The sequence below is a fragment of the Colius striatus genome, chromosome 1 (assembly GCF_028858725.1).
Source record: "Colius striatus isolate bColStr4 chromosome 1, bColStr4.1.hap1, whole genome shotgun sequence".
NCBI classification, from domain to species: Eukaryota; Metazoa; Chordata; class Aves; order Coliiformes; family Coliidae; genus Colius; species Colius striatus.
This window is the reverse complement of record NC_084759.1, coordinates 100,065,990-100,082,595: the sequence shown is the minus strand read 5'-3', so window position 1 is coordinate 100,082,595 and position 16,606 is coordinate 100,065,990. Positions and strand designations below refer to the sequence as shown.

The 16,606-nt window shown below is 34.6% G+C and overlaps 1 protein-coding gene across 1 annotated transcript in view; it reads left to right on the top strand.

The window, feature by feature from the left end:
• Positions 1-16,606, top strand: part of NCAM2 (neural cell adhesion molecule 2) — a 271,912-nt gene that overhangs the window by 230,129 nt on the left and 25,177 nt on the right. The window contains exons 16-17 of the mRNA XM_062006146.1: positions 477-598; positions 7,235-7,415. Coding sequence (XP_061862130.1) covers positions 477-598; positions 7,235-7,415 — 303 coding nt within the window. The remainder of the gene's footprint in view (positions 1-476; positions 599-7,234; positions 7,416-16,606) is intronic.

Genomic DNA, 16,606 nt, shown 5'->3' with positions numbered 1-16,606 from the left:
CTATCCTAAAAGTATCTAATTTTGCCTTGGGACATTTATCAAAGAGTTAGCATACTTAATATCTGTATTGAAACTCACACATAGGAACAAATTTTACAATGCTTTCTTGTAACATAAGGTTAGTCTTCTTTGTGTGTAACAGCTTAACAGCCTTGCTGAATCAATGGCTATATAATTTCTGAAGTAAATTACATTTAATGTCAAAAATCGTAAGATCTCAAAAAAATGAATATTTCTTTTATAGTTCCCATAATTGTTTATTTGTGTGAGGTAATTAATCTACATTAGAACATGCTTTAAGCAAAATGTTTACCATACTTATTAAAGATGTTCTTCAGTGTTTCGAAGAATCGTGTTGATTTTAAAGATTTTGATTAATAACATTGTGGACAAATTCCCAGATGTAATTTTAGATATCTTATTGCTGAATTGATATTATCCACTGTTTTGTTTGGTTTTGTTTTTCTCTTGTTTAGGGGAGCCAAGCCCCCCTTCCATTCATGGACAACCAGGAAGCGGCAAAAGTTTTAAACTCAGCATAACTAAACAAGATGATGGAGGTGCCCCTATTTTGGAATATATTGTGAAATATAGGAGCGTAAGTATTTTAGTTAATCAAAATAAGTGGCTTTTGCTGTAAATGTAGAGAAGACTATTGATATGAAATGTAAATAAAAGATTTGGATACTACAAGAAGAAAAGAAGATATAGTGTATTATCTTTTTTTTTTTGTGAATAGATTACTAATGCCAAACTACAAAATGAAAAACAAAAGAGACCCTGCTCTTCCTACAGATATAACTGAAGGTTCATTCTAACAAGAAAAATATATTCACTGTCTTTTTAAATTATAAAGGAGGAATATTCTTTTTCAGCTCTCAGAAGTGCAGTAAATTGGCAGATCTTAAAGTTACATAATTCACTGCTGTTTGAACAGCAAATTATAACTGTTATAAATGCATCTGTATTGATAGTTAACATCCTAGAGACAGAAAGCTACATTCCAGTGCTCTGTATTAAATTTAAATGAGATTACTTACCTGATCATGTTTCATATTTTCAGTCTTCCTGAATATTAAAGCTCAGCTTAAGAAGTTAAATAATTGAGAAATTGTTAAGACTTTCACAAGTTTCAGTGTTCGTATTAGTCCTTTAACAGTCATTGTGTAGAATTGTTCTCTCATCAAACCAAATCTGACTTGTTTAAAAAACAGACTTTTCTGCCACATGTAGTTTATATTTCTACAAAAAATGAAAGAAGGTTTTTTTTTTTAATTATTAATGTAGTTAAAATGTCTTTCCTCTCTTGAAACACTATATTTAGAAATGATTAGGTGAAAGAAATAACTACAGAGTTGGCAAAAGCAAGGGATTTAATTCAAAAGTATGCGTTTTCTAAAAATATCTTTTTTTTTTTTTTTTTGAAAATTATACCACTTTTATCTTGTTAGACTTAGTAAAAAGACATTTTGCTAGAGTGTAATAGCAGATTTCCGTGTCCATTTCAGGAATCTAAAAGAAATTGGGAATTTAGCATCAGATATTTAGACATGTTAAACAGAAGGGAGTGAGGACGTTATTTAACCAAAATAAATTTAACAAAAAGATAAATGTACAGTTTAAACAGTAACTGGAAACTTAATAGGTTACTGAAGAAGATAGCTTTTACTTGGACCTGAAATCCATGACCTCTTAATCTTCCAAGTGAAAAAGCAATTTGACTAAATTAAATGCATTCCCACAACAAAAAAGCACAATATTTTTTTTTGTTTTAATCGGAATGAATCGATGCTATTTAAAGTTCTTAATTATCTGTTGACTGCTTCTATCTTCTCCATTGCTTGTATTTAATTAGCTTTCATATAACTCTTGCCAGCCTCATTACTAGCACCTGGACCAGTGTATTTACTTTCATGTTCAAAGAGCATATTCAATAACAAGCTATACATCAGTGGCTTTTTCTTCTCTGTATTTCATAACAGCTTATGGCTCATGAAGAGAAAGTCTCTCATATTTAAGTTTTATACAGATTTTTAAAAAGAAATGGGAGAATGACAGCCTTTAAGATATTATTTAAATATAATAGCCTGATTTAGGGAAATTGGTAAGTTTTATGATTTTGGAAATCACATGTTTCATTATGTCAAATATTGCTTTCCTAACAGTAGTTTATTCATATTGTGGGCAGGACTTACTAATTGTAATTAGATAATAAGAATCTCCATGTTTTATTCAGTATTCCAGAGAAGTAGGCACTATGCTACTTTTATGAGTGGCAGCCTCAAATTGACTCATGCTCTTGCACAAAGAAAGTCCAGACAGTCTTACAAAGCCTCACTGATGGAGTCTGAAGCTGATGGCATACATTGACTTCAGTTACCTTAGGAAGGAATGAGAGGAGAGAGAGGAAGGTAAGGGAACACTCTTCCCCAGCAGACAGTAGGGAAGAGCTGTTATAGGGATTCCCCAGATTAGCATCATGTCCTGTGTAGGAGGTGGCCACCCAATCACGTCTTATAATAACTATGTAATTTTAATGCGGATAAATTCAAGCTCCCATTTGGTTGTTCCTGCTTCCGGTATTACTAACTTTGTTTAGGGTACACATGATGAGATGCTGGTGTTGCATGATGGATGTTAAGTTTTATGCATGTAAATTATTTGGGAAATGTGTGCTGAATTTGTAAGTGGCTATTACCTGCTGTGTTATTTATCAAGTACGTTAGTAACAAATTAAAAGTTAAAGGGGAGAGAGATTGTATAGACTAAGAGGAAGATGAGGAGATAAGGAGGACCAGAAGGAAGGAACCCTTGGAATACAGGGGAGAGACTGCCAGAGCAGATCAGGGCAGACGGGTGACCAGGCAACAGACCTGCAAGAGAGAGGCAGGCTACAGAGCAGCTTCTGGAAGATACCACACTGTTCAAACAATGTGCTAATGGAGGACTGTGTTCATTTTGTTCCTTTATGATGGGGTCTAGAACAAACTACTGTAAATATGAATAAGAGATAATTTCTAATTTATACTGACTTTAAGATATTGTCCTGGGTTTGGTTGAAATAGGGTTAATGTTCACAGGAAGCAGAGGGGGCATGACTAAGCTGTTCCAAACTATGCTGAAGTCATCCTCATCGTGTAGATTGGAGTTGGCACAGAACCATGAATGTTCAATTGAAACTGGTCGTCAGGTTCTGGGTAGAGAGCAGTTACATTGGGCATTGCTCACTTTTTGTATTCCTTTACTGTTTTTATGGGTATTTGTTCTCTCCTTGTGTTGTTCTTTTAAATTGTCCCTACTTCAACCCCTGAGGTTTTACCTCTTTCCTCAATCTTTCCTCCCCATCCCAGAGGTAGGGAGGAGTGATCAGCTGTGTGGGCTTTTTGTTGCTAGCTCAGCTTACATCATGACAGGTACCTACCATAAAACAGTTAAATGTTTTTACATCTCTAAGCTCCACTTTACCTGCCAGATCATTGGACTTTCTGTACATTCTATACTATGTATGTTATCAGCCATTTTGTGGTCTATTCAGTATTTGTCCTATATTACTCAGACTTACAAAGCACCATCCTGATGTTATGAATTATTGTAAAGTCACTGCTTTTAACTATCAGATTGTCTTCTGTGAGAATTTCCTCATATTTTTTTCCTTCCAACTTTAAAGATAGGAACCCTGCCCTTTTTCTATCAAAGGAACCACCATAATAACAAGTCTGTTTGAGCTGAACTTTCAGTGCAACAATTTACGGAGGATGGAGAATAAAGCAAAGGGTTGAAGGGGGTTAATCACTTTTCCTCACTTTTTATGAGTCCCTAGAGATTGTGATCCTAGATACAATCTAAAATGACCATTACAAAGAAAGGTTATTTTCTAAGATAGTAAATACTTAGGTACCTAAACAGTGCATTGGCTTTACTTCCGCTGTTTTCAGGTGTGCCCATAGTTTTGAGAAGCAGCCAAGTCATGGTAGAGTTTCACACTGCTTTATTTACTCTTTTTCTGCCAGAGTATTTAAGTGCTTACATTACTCACAGCTGTCTTACAAATCTAGCTCTTAGACACTTCTGATATAAATTTGGCTGATGCTTATTTTTAAAGCCAATATGCACACAATTTAGAACTTCTTGTTGTAGCTGTATATTTATACATTTTAGCAGTGTTAGTCTGTGGCATTGCAGCAGGTTTGTTTTGATGAAAGACCTATAGTGAGAAGGGTATAGTGTAAATCTAAGTCTTAAGAGTGATGAAAGTGGGCAGTAAGATCACCACAAAATGCCAGTCCTTGGTTAGTCTCACAGCATCAGTGACCTGTAAAAGCAGCAGCTCCTCATGATATGAAATAAGCTGAAATGAGACAAAGAAATAGTTTACTCTCTCAGGTTGCAGATCTGATTGCGGTTTCCGAAAGTGTGCATTTGTGTATATCAATCACACAGCTGCTAATAAAAATTACTGAACACATTTATATAAACTCACTCCTTAAATTAGATTGTAGTTCATGATTTAGAAGTTTCTTTCTTCTTGGAACGCTAGGTATCTAAAGATGTCTATAAATTTTAAGCAGTATTTATAATAGAACAGCTTAATAAATTATGAAGTGTTCTTTTGTAGTTCTGTGTTTTCTCCTCCTTAAACTACCAATTAAATGGTCTTAACAAAAAAAAAGGAGATTTATAAGATGATTTAACTGACAAACTCTTGTTTCATGTTCTCATCTATTTTTACACTAATAGTAAAATAAATCTGGACACATTACTGAGCTCTACTGAATAAGAAGTTCTTGAAAATGCATGTGAAATAACAGCTAGAATGAAGGACATTGTAATTACTTTCTTTTTTTCTTTAAGATGACAAAAGCAGACTGTATTCTGAAAGACTTCATCTCTCTATCTTTAGAAAACCACTTTATTTCTAGATATTTTCTTTATTCTTGTTTATCACTCTGTAAAATATTTCATTGTCTTTGAGCTCAAGGCTTGGATTGTTTCATTTGTCTCAATTCACAAATCTGGCTTCACCTTCAATTAAACTTAGAGTGCCCCTTCTCTGGCGTAGCATGTAGGTATCCTATTATATTTCAGCTCTTTCAGTATTCTTCACCTGACCAAACTGTGAACAACTATCTTTTTACTCATTCTTATATCTGCACAAGAGCAGCCTCATACAGAAATCTGTAGGATTTTCCTTCCAAATCTTAAGCTCATTCTATTAATTACATATAATTCTACAGTTTGTCTTCAAAATATAATCATTTATCTGTTTGCAATACTGTCTTTTCTACCTGCAGCACCCATATTAGAATCAATATTTTCCAATTCAGTATATTATTTTTCTTCTTTCGTGATTGTTAACCTTTTTGGAATTCCCCAGTATATTCACACACTGGTATGTGCACGCACCAAGATCATGTATAGATCTCCTAATTTCTCCTGTTTTGATATTCTTTGGAATCTAGGCAATTTATGGGGTTTTTTTCTAACTCCTTCCAAACCTCACCAGTTTAAACAGCTACTAAAATATGGTGCTACATAACACTACTATTCCTAATATTACTAGGCAGTATTCACACATGCACATAGCAATCAGCAATAATTCATTTTACTTTAGCAGCGCTATTAAAAATATATTTTATAGAAATAGTTTTATATAGTGATAATACAAGTGAACTCACTTAGTGGAGTGTATGTATAGATGGATTCACTCAGTGATGTCAGATGATGGCAATAGAAATTATCCACGAGGATTTGGGAAAATATCCTTGACGGAAAATACTCGGTTCACTGTGTTATGAATAAACTATCTTTACTCCAATGTATTTAGTTTTTTTCATTGCTTGAAATGTGACTACTATTTTGATTTTCATTGATCTACTACAGACACTTTCACCTTGCTGTAAATGTTCCTGAAAAGGTGTTTTACCTGATTTAAATCATCCTGAGGACTATCATGTGTCAGTACCAATGCCAGTACAGAAGAAGCAAGAAACATTTTAAGAAAAAAACTATTACACTCAGAGCTGATAACATATAAGTTCTTGCAATAGTGGACATAAAGGAATTTAATCTGTCACTGTATTTTCTGAAGACTAGGGACAAAAAACCAAACAGGCATAAGAAGCATGATTGGGCCCTGAACTGTCTAATTTAGCTGCTGTTTTCTTTGACACTTGTATCAGTCAAGAGCTAGATGCTTCAGTAAGGAGCCTATATATATAAACTGCTGAGAAGCATAGTAGTCTTCATTAATAAAAAGTTATACTTTTACATATTTGAAGTTGAGTTTCTTTTTCCCAGAAAGTTTTTAGTCAGTGAGTCTGTGTTGCCAAGATTTGGCTCTCAGATGTAGATTTTGACACTGTTGTACCTCAGTGTTTAGTAGGAATAGGACTTCATGTATTTTTACTGACTGTTAATGACACTTCTTTGAAAAATATGGCTTTTGTGTCTCACTATATATTGATTTATCCTTTTACCAACTAGTTGTTTTGTAATTCTCATTGGTATAAAGACTAACTAAATATATTATGCACTAAAAGGAGTGATTGCAAAGTTAAGCACTTTGAATTTATGAAATGTCAGAATTAAGATTGCAAATGTTTGTTCCCTTTGTATAGGTGTCTTAGATAATTATGAGAACCCTTTTTTCTCTAGAACATCATCTTAGTATCCCTTCACCAATGTAAAGATAGGACTCCATACTTTCTCAATAGTATTGGTATTGTTGCGTACAACCTGATTTGCAAAATGTTACTACAGTACCACATCTTGCTACAATTACTGTGTATTTTCATTATATAACTGATGTGTGATAAAAGCACAGCTTGCATTTGTAAACAATTCAAGTTTAGTGACAAGTTTATTTTAAAGAACATTGATCAAAATGTATTTGAAACCTCTGTATAAAATAAACTGTTTACATAATTTATTCTTAGCAGCATTTGTAAATAATTATCCTGCTATTCTCCAAGATAAACATCAGTATTTGAGCAAAGTATAAATTGAAGCCAAAAAGGGATTACCTACAAAATCCCTAAATTCATCTTGTGGAAATATCATTAGGAGTGGCCAAAAATTACAAAAAGACTGAGTACTTAGAACTCCAAAGTTAGATTGTTTGACTGTTCATAACATCTATAAATGAAACTCCATAGTTTTTGTGAGCCATGTAGACACAATAGTTTAGACAAATGCAAAGTTTTGAGAATTTAAACTAATATTTGCATTTTTACAGAAAGATAAGGAAGACCAGTGGCTAGAGAAAAAAGTGCAGGGTAGTAGAGACCACATCATTTTAGAGCACCTTCAGTGGACCATGGGTTATGAAGTACAAATTACAGCTGCCAACAGACTCGGTTATTCTGAACCAACATTGTATGAATTCAGCATGCCACCAAAGCCCAACATTATTACAGGTAAGTTAATTGTAGAATATTTTCTCTCCGTGAATTGTTTACTACTCATAGTACACTAAAGGTGTAGTTGAACATAAGGTAACTGAAGCCTTCTTTAACTGACAAAGCCCCAGACCACATACTCTATCAACAGCCAAGACTTGATTCAAAACCCTTACTTGGCATCTTATGTCCTGCTTTACTTTTAGTAATAAAGTCATTTGTAAGTACAGAACAAACATTTAATCTTCAAGTCTGATAATGACAGTTAACAAGAAATAAAGTGTTTGACATACTTGCTAAGCATTTTCAATTTACCTTGTACTGTTTATCTGTTATTATCTTAGTCGCTAGAATTATCTAAGTTGTTCTTGATTTTGGTACTATCTCTACAAGATATTTATTTTAGTGTCTGATGAAGTTAAGACTTCAAATGGACTTGTTTCGGTATTGTCTTAATGAGTCACCCTAAGATGGTGAGCATGCAGCCTTCTAATAAGCCTGTTTACAAGCTTTGAAATCTATAAAATGTTCCTAAATGTGTAAATAGGAATGTTTGGTATTTTTGTAAGCAAAACTGCATAGTAGTTAAGAGTGAATGTGTTTCAGTAATTTATCAAGTTTTAATGCTTCTCAATGTGAAGTTATATTTTGGTGCAACAATTCAAAACTGTTTAATTCAGAATAAACTTGAAATATTATGGTAATTTTTTATAATTTTTGGGTGATATTATATTTAATAAAGCAAATATGAAGAAGAAAGTTCAAAATTCTTATCTAAATTAAAAGCTGATACCTTTTATTCCAAATTAGTGTCATTATTACCATTTTATAATCAGATGCTAAGTTCTCTTACATAGTATTTTCTTTATGCCATATATAAAAGTATTAGACAACTAAAATAAAATTTAAATCTTACCAAATAAATGTAATGGCCAAAATACTACTGTGTCATCACAAAAGTTTGAAATGGCTGTTATGCTGTCTCTTGCATGCTTTCTTTTTTTAGACAGTTACCTCAAGATCTCTCCAGCATTTTTAGTATTCCATAGCAATTTGTGGATAACAGAAGCATTGTTACTTCCATCTATAGAAAGGAATAGACCTTTGTAATTCATTAGTAGGTTGACATTCAGATCTGGTAGAAATATTTAGTTTATTCTCTTGAATTGCAGTAGTGAGCATTGATTTGCATCTTGATTGAAATTCAGGGCCTCAATAGGCCCTGTGTACTTGATTTTAAATAGATAGTGCCTTGTGACTGCCATCATTCAGAAACAAAATTTCACTAAATGATCAAAAAAGAAAAGGAAAAAGCAACATAAGAAAGTTTATTGCCCCAAGGAAATTAAAATATTTATCAAGTAGGAAAATAAATTAAAACTATTTTAGGTAAATGGAAGGGAAAATATATTTTTCCTTTTCTTTTTTTTTTAATATTTGAAATTCAAATCTTACTTTTTTGCAATAAAATCTAACTTTAACCTGTTATAATTATTTAAATATTTCATATCATTACCACAGCTACTGTAACTGAGAGAAACATGATACACCTTCATAAATGATAGCTTAGGTGATCTCTAGACATTCATGTAAAAATCAGCTTATTTGTTTTGGTTTCAGAAACTAGAACATTTTTCAATTAACAGTTTATAGGTATTATGTTCTCTTTTCCTTTCAGTGCTGTCCCGTAACCTCTAAGTAATTGTAAGAAGTCTGTTACACTATTTAATGTCATCTTCTTCATAAGAATCATTATTGTAATTATGATTGTGGAACTATTTAGTTTCCTTGACAACTGTTTTTGCAAAGAGTGTGAAATTCCCATCATAAGAACAATCTGTAGGCTATTTTTAAAAGTATGTCAATAGACATTTAGAATTAGTGCAACATAATGTTCACATTCATCAGCATGGTTGTTTTGTTTTGAAATGATATATTATTATTGCTATATTATATAAATATATAACACATTATTGCAAAAGTATGAACCCACTCTTTTAAAACTCGATAGATAATATGTGTAAAATGTTCAACTTTGAGCAGAATAATTCTTTCTGATAACAGTTAGGTGACTCAGGCAATGATCTGTTTGTCTGCTTTGAGGCTTAGGTATTTGCAGCTAGGCATCTGTAGCTAGAACCAAAAAGGACATAAGGAATCAAATGAAATTAGGTCAGCTTTTGAATTAAAACTGCATCGCCTATCTTGTGCTCACTTAGCAGCTTCTGATGACTGAGATATCCTTCCTGATTATTCATGGTACTTATTTGAAAAGTTTCTAAGACTCCTGAAGGTTTTCATCTGTATGTGTCCAGACCTATGGCACTTCAGCTGAACTGAGTGTTTCTGTCTTGCTCTAAATGTAATAAAAATTCAAGATATCTGTACATCCTATGTTGGCAAACTCATAGATAGTACTTATCCCATGAGAATTTTGAGATCCTCTATCATAATGGTTAACTATACCTAACATACTATTTTGTTGAAAATGTGTGCAAACTAATGCAATTGATCAGACAACTGGAGAGAGATGGAGGCAAGGATGCGTTTGCTGTCCTCCGATAGGTGCTTACTAGGGAAATGGGAGTTGTCATGAGAAGTATAATATTGGTTCTGATTACAGAAGGAGTTTGCTTATGCTTTCAAGAGCTATTGGATATAAGACAGAAGTAGCAATCCCTGAGGGCAGGGACTGGTAGCCAAAACTCTACTTATGTGAATACACTACTCCTGTGACCACTGCATCCACAACTTGCTAGGAAATGTACTAGCTCCTGTCTGGCAGTCAAATTCTATAATAACAAAATATGATGATTTTCTACTAACGGTCTTAAGTCTAGGAAGGAGCTTGAGGCTGCAAATTACTGTCTGGCATCAGTGAGGTGTATAAATGAGACAGACATTCCTTTAAATTTTCACATGGTTGGCCTCAGCAGTCTCCAACTATAGATCTACTTGGCTTTGTAATTTCTGTTTCTTGGTCTATAATGTTGTCTCCATTCCCTGAATCACTCAAATTTTGATTAGTTCCTCAGAGTTTGTAATCCTTTTAATAGTTACCTGGTTTTCTGAAGGGTTTACCAATGGAAACTTGCACTGATCAACAAACCAACTTCTTAAATCATTTTGCCTTACATAAATGTATGTGTAAATGTATGTGTATAATTTTACTTCCTACTCTTTTTTTTAGGTTTTTTTCATAGTCGTCAATTCTTTCTTTGTATTTCACATTTTACTTAGATATATGAGCACGTATTTAATAATCATACTTTGAAGAAAGAGTGATATAGTCTTAAAAGTAGCATTTTATGTATTCCGATATATCACTGGAGATGTTAGTTGGCACTATTTGCCTGCAGGTGCAACTGTAACATCAATGTGTTTGCTTGTGAGTGAAGCCTTTATCAATATTAATTTGTGATATGTTAGAAAAATTTATTCTGGCTCCTCTACGGTGTTAAGCTTCTTACAGTCTTGTGAGGAAAAAAAGGATTCTCAGAGGAATCGTGTGCCTTAGTTTTTGGGTAGAGCCATACCAATCTCTCTGGCTAGGTGTCACCAGATCAGAAAAACTACATCAGCTACCAATGCTGACACTACAGCTCATTTGTATGGGTCCATTTACTCTTTCTCAGCAGTATGGAGACTGAGATTCTGTCTTTGTACTGTGCAGTTGGTACAAGTGTCCAAATCAGCTGTCATTCTAGACCATTCCCATTGCAACCTAAAAACACATCTACAGGCTTATATTAAATGAATCTTAGAAGAAGATTAAATGGAAGGTGTTGAAAGAGGATACTTTCTACAAGTGTTAGATATATTTTCAGAAATTAGTAGCAAAAGATTTCTGAAGGTGCTGTCTTCCAACGGGCTTTATCCAGTCAGCTCTGTTTGTCTGGAAGACTGGCGGGTATATTAAGAAACTACTACAAATTATGTTTTTTCTTTTTCATTAGAAATTAATAACTTGATGCAATAGTGGCAAAAGGAGAAAAGCACTTGGGAGTAATAAAAAGCCCTTAGACCTGTTCTTCTCATTTTGTGGTACTGGTTGTTATGTGTCTTTTTATTTTCTAATACTGGATGAACTGTCAGAATATTTTTTTTATTAACATCCCTGGAAAAGTTTTAATCGCTTGTGTATCTCATTTGCTTTTTTTTTTTAAGCATATCTGTCACTAGTGCTTAAAATCATATAATGATAAGCAAAAAACCGCAAGCTAATATATGATATTTTCTCTCATCATCACCAATAGCAAAGATAATACTCTTCATATCAAACATTATTTTTATCAGCACTTTTTTACAAAAATGTATCTGTAAGATCTCCAGTGATGTCAAAGTGAACAGAAAATATCAAAATACCTCTTATCAATGCTTCAGGTATGTGTGTATATATATATGTATTTTTATTTTTGTATGTACATTTTTCTTTGAAATTGGATTTTACCATATTACAACTAAGCTCCAAGTTCAGGGTATCACATACAAGCATACTTGCATGACCAAGGCTTCTGCTGTCATTATCATTATTAGCCTTCCTTGCTGCAAGACAACATTGCTGGCTAATGTTCAACTCGATGTCCAACAGGATCACCAGGGGCTTTTTCTGCAAAGCCACTTTCCAGCTTGGTGGCCCCAGCCATGTACTGGTGGGATTTTTCTTCCCAGGAGCAGGACTTTAAACCTTATGAAGTTTCCATGAGGCCATTGCTCCAGCCCGTCAAGATCTCTCTGGATGGCAGCAGAAGATTTTAGTGCATCAACCACTTCTCTGAGATTTGTATCATCAGCAAAGTTGCTGAGGGTGTGCACTGTCCTGTCATCCAAATCACTGATGATGTTGAACAGGATTGGATCCAATGTCAACTCCCGGGCTACATTGCTAGTCACTGGCACCCAACTAGACTTCACACCATGAATCAGTACTCTGTGCTTTGCTATTCTGAGATAGCTTTCAATTCCATCTCACTATCTGCTCATCCAGCCTATATTATCCCATCTTATGGGACATTGTCAAAAACCTTATTGAAGTCAACCATGACAATATGCACATCTCTCCTCTCATCTGCCAAGCCAGTCATTTCACATAGAACGTTTCATAGAACATTACCAGGTTCTCTTTTTCACTCATGACTTTGTCTTGTGAATCAATGATGACTCCTTCTGATGTAGTATCTCTTCAAATGCCTGGAAACAGTTTCCAGGATTAGTTACTTCATCATTTTCCCAGGGATTAAAGTGAAGCTGACTGGTCTGTAAATCCCCAAGCCCTCCTTCCTGCTGCTTCTATAAACAGAAGTGACATTTGCTTCCCCTTGTCCTCGAGGACCTCTCCCTATCTCCAAGGTAATTCAAAGATTATTGAGAATGGCCTTGCAATACTAGCTCCCTTATATGGATGCACATCCCATCAGGGTTCATAGACTTATGTATATCTGGCTTTCTTACTTATTTCCTGACCTGATCCTTGCTCCAAAATTTGCTCACATCTCTGAATTCCCAGATTTCCAAAGGCAATCTGTTAATTTTTTAGGTTTCTATTCAGAGCTCTTCTTTACATAAAACTGAGCCCTTCTTTCCTTTTCCTTTATTAATTTCAGTTCAGTAGCAACAACAGCATTCTTCAGACCAGACTGGGTTTCAGTTATATTTATGTTATTTTTTTCCCTCAGTACACAATAAGTAACCAGTGTGCTTTTGCAGATACAAACTATTTTCTTACCTTTAGTCAACAATTCTGTAGGTAATGAAAAAGGACAAGTCAGTATATCTTCCCTCTTGAGCATTTTGCAGAACTGTTGGTAAGCAAAATTAGTCATTAGTGATCATATGTAGCTCCGTTGAAGAAAAGCCCTTTTCAAGTACAATGTGTCTGTTATTTTGGAACAGGGCCGCATCCCACATAGCTACAAGGTAATGTCAACAGTTGGCTTCTGCTACTTAGTTCTAGGGAAAATTATGCTGCATCATTAAAAGTTACATTAGGAGAATTGTGAGGATTTGTAGTCATCTTATTCTTTTTTAGTCTCTTCCCATAGAAGAAGTTAGAAAGGCTACCAATTGCTTCTTAAGCCAACATTAAAAGTCATTACTCGTGGTTTTTAAATTGCCTATTTAAACCTCCAGAAAAATACTCTAGAATTATATTATGTACTGATTCTTCAGGAATAATATTTTGGCCTGATTTTCAAACTGTGGCTTGTGACCACAGTGACTGCACAAACATTAATCAATTTGTGTCTTCTAATAACTTTTGAATGCAGTTGACAATTTCACTGAATTTGACAAAGAACAGAGGCTTCAAAAATAATACATTCCTGTAAACTTTTTAAATATAGCTATGTGATCACATGTGGTGGACTGACCCTGGCCAGATATCAGGTGCCCACCAAAGCCACTCTTGTCACTTCTCTCCTAAGGTGGACAGGGAAGAAAACATAGAACAAAAGGCTCATGAGTCAAAATAAGGATGACTCAGCAATTACCATCATGGGCAAAACAAACTCTACTTGGGGAAAGTTATTTACTACCAATTAGAACAGAGAAGGATAAGGAGAAATAAAAATGAAATCTTAAAACACCCTGCCCCTACCTCTCCCTTCTTCCTGAGTCTGTACCTCCTCCTTCTGCAGGAGCATAAGTGGACAGGAAATGGGGGTTAGGATCAATTCATCACAGATTGTCTCTGCTACTCCCTCTCTCAAGGAGAGGACTCTTCATGGTTCCCTTGCTCCAGTATAGGGTTCCTCCCATGGGATACAGTCTTCCACAAATTTCTTTAGTGTAAATCCTTTCCATAGACTACAGTTCTTCACAAACTGCTCCAGCATGAGTCCTATCCATAGGATACAGTCCTTCAGGAATGAACTGCTAAAGCATGGGTCCCCCCACAGGGTCACAAGTCCTGACAGCAAATCTGATCCAGCATGGGGTCCTCTCTGTTCACAAATTCACAGGTCCTGCCAGGAACCTGCTCCAGTGTGGTCTTCCAAAAGGGCAACAACTTCCTTCAGGCATCTACCCACTCTGGCTTGGGTTCATCCCTGGGCTGCTGGTGGATCTCTATTCCCACATGACTTCCATGGCTGCAGGGGTAGGGCCTGCTTCACCATGGGCTGTACCACAGGCTGTAAGGGAATCTCTGCTCTACCACCTGCAGCACCTCCTCCTCCTCTTTCTTCACTGACCTCAGGATGTTCAGAGTTGTTTATCTCACATTCTCACTCCTCTTTCTTGACACATTTTACTCCTGCTCAGTAATTTTTTTTTTTTCCCTTCTCAAGTATATTAGTCACAGAGGCATTGCCGCCATCAATGATTAGCTCAGCCTTGGCCAACAATGGGCCCATCTTAGAGCCTATCGTACAGGGGAAGCTTCTAAAAACTTCTCACAGAAGCCACCTGTGTAAGTCTCCTTTGCTACCAAAACCTTGCTCTGCTATGTAATACTAGATGGAAGTAAAATTCTTTGTAGCTCAGTAAGGAAAATATTTTATTTGAAATGTACATGTTAGTAACAACTGAAACCATTTGGGAAGAATAATTGTAACTTTCTGTACCAGCTCCTATAGCAACAAGAAATTTAAACCAAAAAAGAAAAAGAAAAGCACAGAAGCAGCTGGAAGATATTTGCAAAGGCAAAATTCCCATTCCAAGCATCAGAAATGTTAAGACCATAATGAATACCTCTTTTGTACAGTGTTGTGAGTTAGAAGAGTTCTTAGTCTACTATCTCTGCAGCTTTAACTGGTTAAATTTCCAGTTAAATCTCAAATAGAGAACAAAATTCAGTAGTCAAAAAGGAAAGCCTTGAGAATGTTAGTCTCTTTGCAGTTCTGATCATATTCCCAAGGCCAGGAAGAGCTGCAGCATAATCCTTGCAAGGTTATTGCATCATTTTCTTACAGGCTGAAACATATTGTTATTCCAAAATCAAAATCTGAAAATTAAGACTTGTTCAACTTTCATTCAGGTCATGTCTGAGCCAGAAGTGCAAAACAGTCTTTAGCATGTATAGCTGTATTTGAAGCATAATTTTTTTTCTTTTGTTTTCTGAAGTTCTGAAGAGGGTAGAGAGATGAGATTAAACGTATCTTTGAGATGTCATGCTTCAGAATATAAGTTGGTAAGAATCACACCAATCATATAAATTGTTATTAAAAACATCAGAAAGATGATAGCCACCAGAGAAGCTATTTGTTTTTGTTTTGCAAACCAGTAGTAGAATTTGCTGAGTAAGAGCCATTTCTCATCAAATCCTGGAGATGAACGTTGTAAGTGGTAGGAAGCATTATTGCTGTAGGCTAAAACCAGCTGTGTTTGCTGCATTCTCTGCAAAGACTAATGTTTGTTGCATGAAAAGGGATAGAAATAGCTTACTAAAATTGATGTAACTTATTTGATATGAATCAGGAAGAGATAAAAACACTTCCACTATCAGTACCATCAGAGACGTTCATAGGCAAAAAAAAAATTGTATAAATTATTTTTTATAAAATATAAGTCTTACTGTACATCTATCACATGGATTAAGTACCACTGAATACTAGAAAAGCAGTAGAATGCTAGAAATAAATAATAGCAAAAGAACTACTCTGTATCTACACAACTTGTGCTTCAAAAGGAATCATTTTTTTTAAACCTCGTGAATTTACATTTTTTTATCTTTTTTGATGCTATGAGACAAAAAGAAAATTATCATTGATGTTGAATGTTGAAGTGCTAGGTCACAGTGTACAAGTTAATAGAATATTTAAGTTGCTTCTAACAGTATATTACTTTGTAATTTAAAAAAAACCCTAAGTGCCAATAAATTGTTAGATATGTTCTCCAAAAAAATTTAAAAGCTGTGTTATTAAAATAACTTTGAAAGTTTAATGTGTCAAGATTTTTTTTGCTATGAATATAAAGACCAAACTATTTGTCTTATTAAAATGAACTAGTTGTGAATTTTGAATAGCTTTAACAGTTATATTTTCTTTAAAGATGTGTATCCTTGAAAACATGACAGTACTTTTATTTATATTGCTAACTTTGTGACTTGATAGTTATATATTTGTGCAGAAACAGGGACATTTATGTTACAAGAGGATAATGGATTGATTAACATTATGCGTACATATCCTGAAGGCAAATTTCCCACCAGGACATAATCACAAAGCAACAGCTCTATCATTTAAGCTATATTTGAGGGGTATCACAAAAAA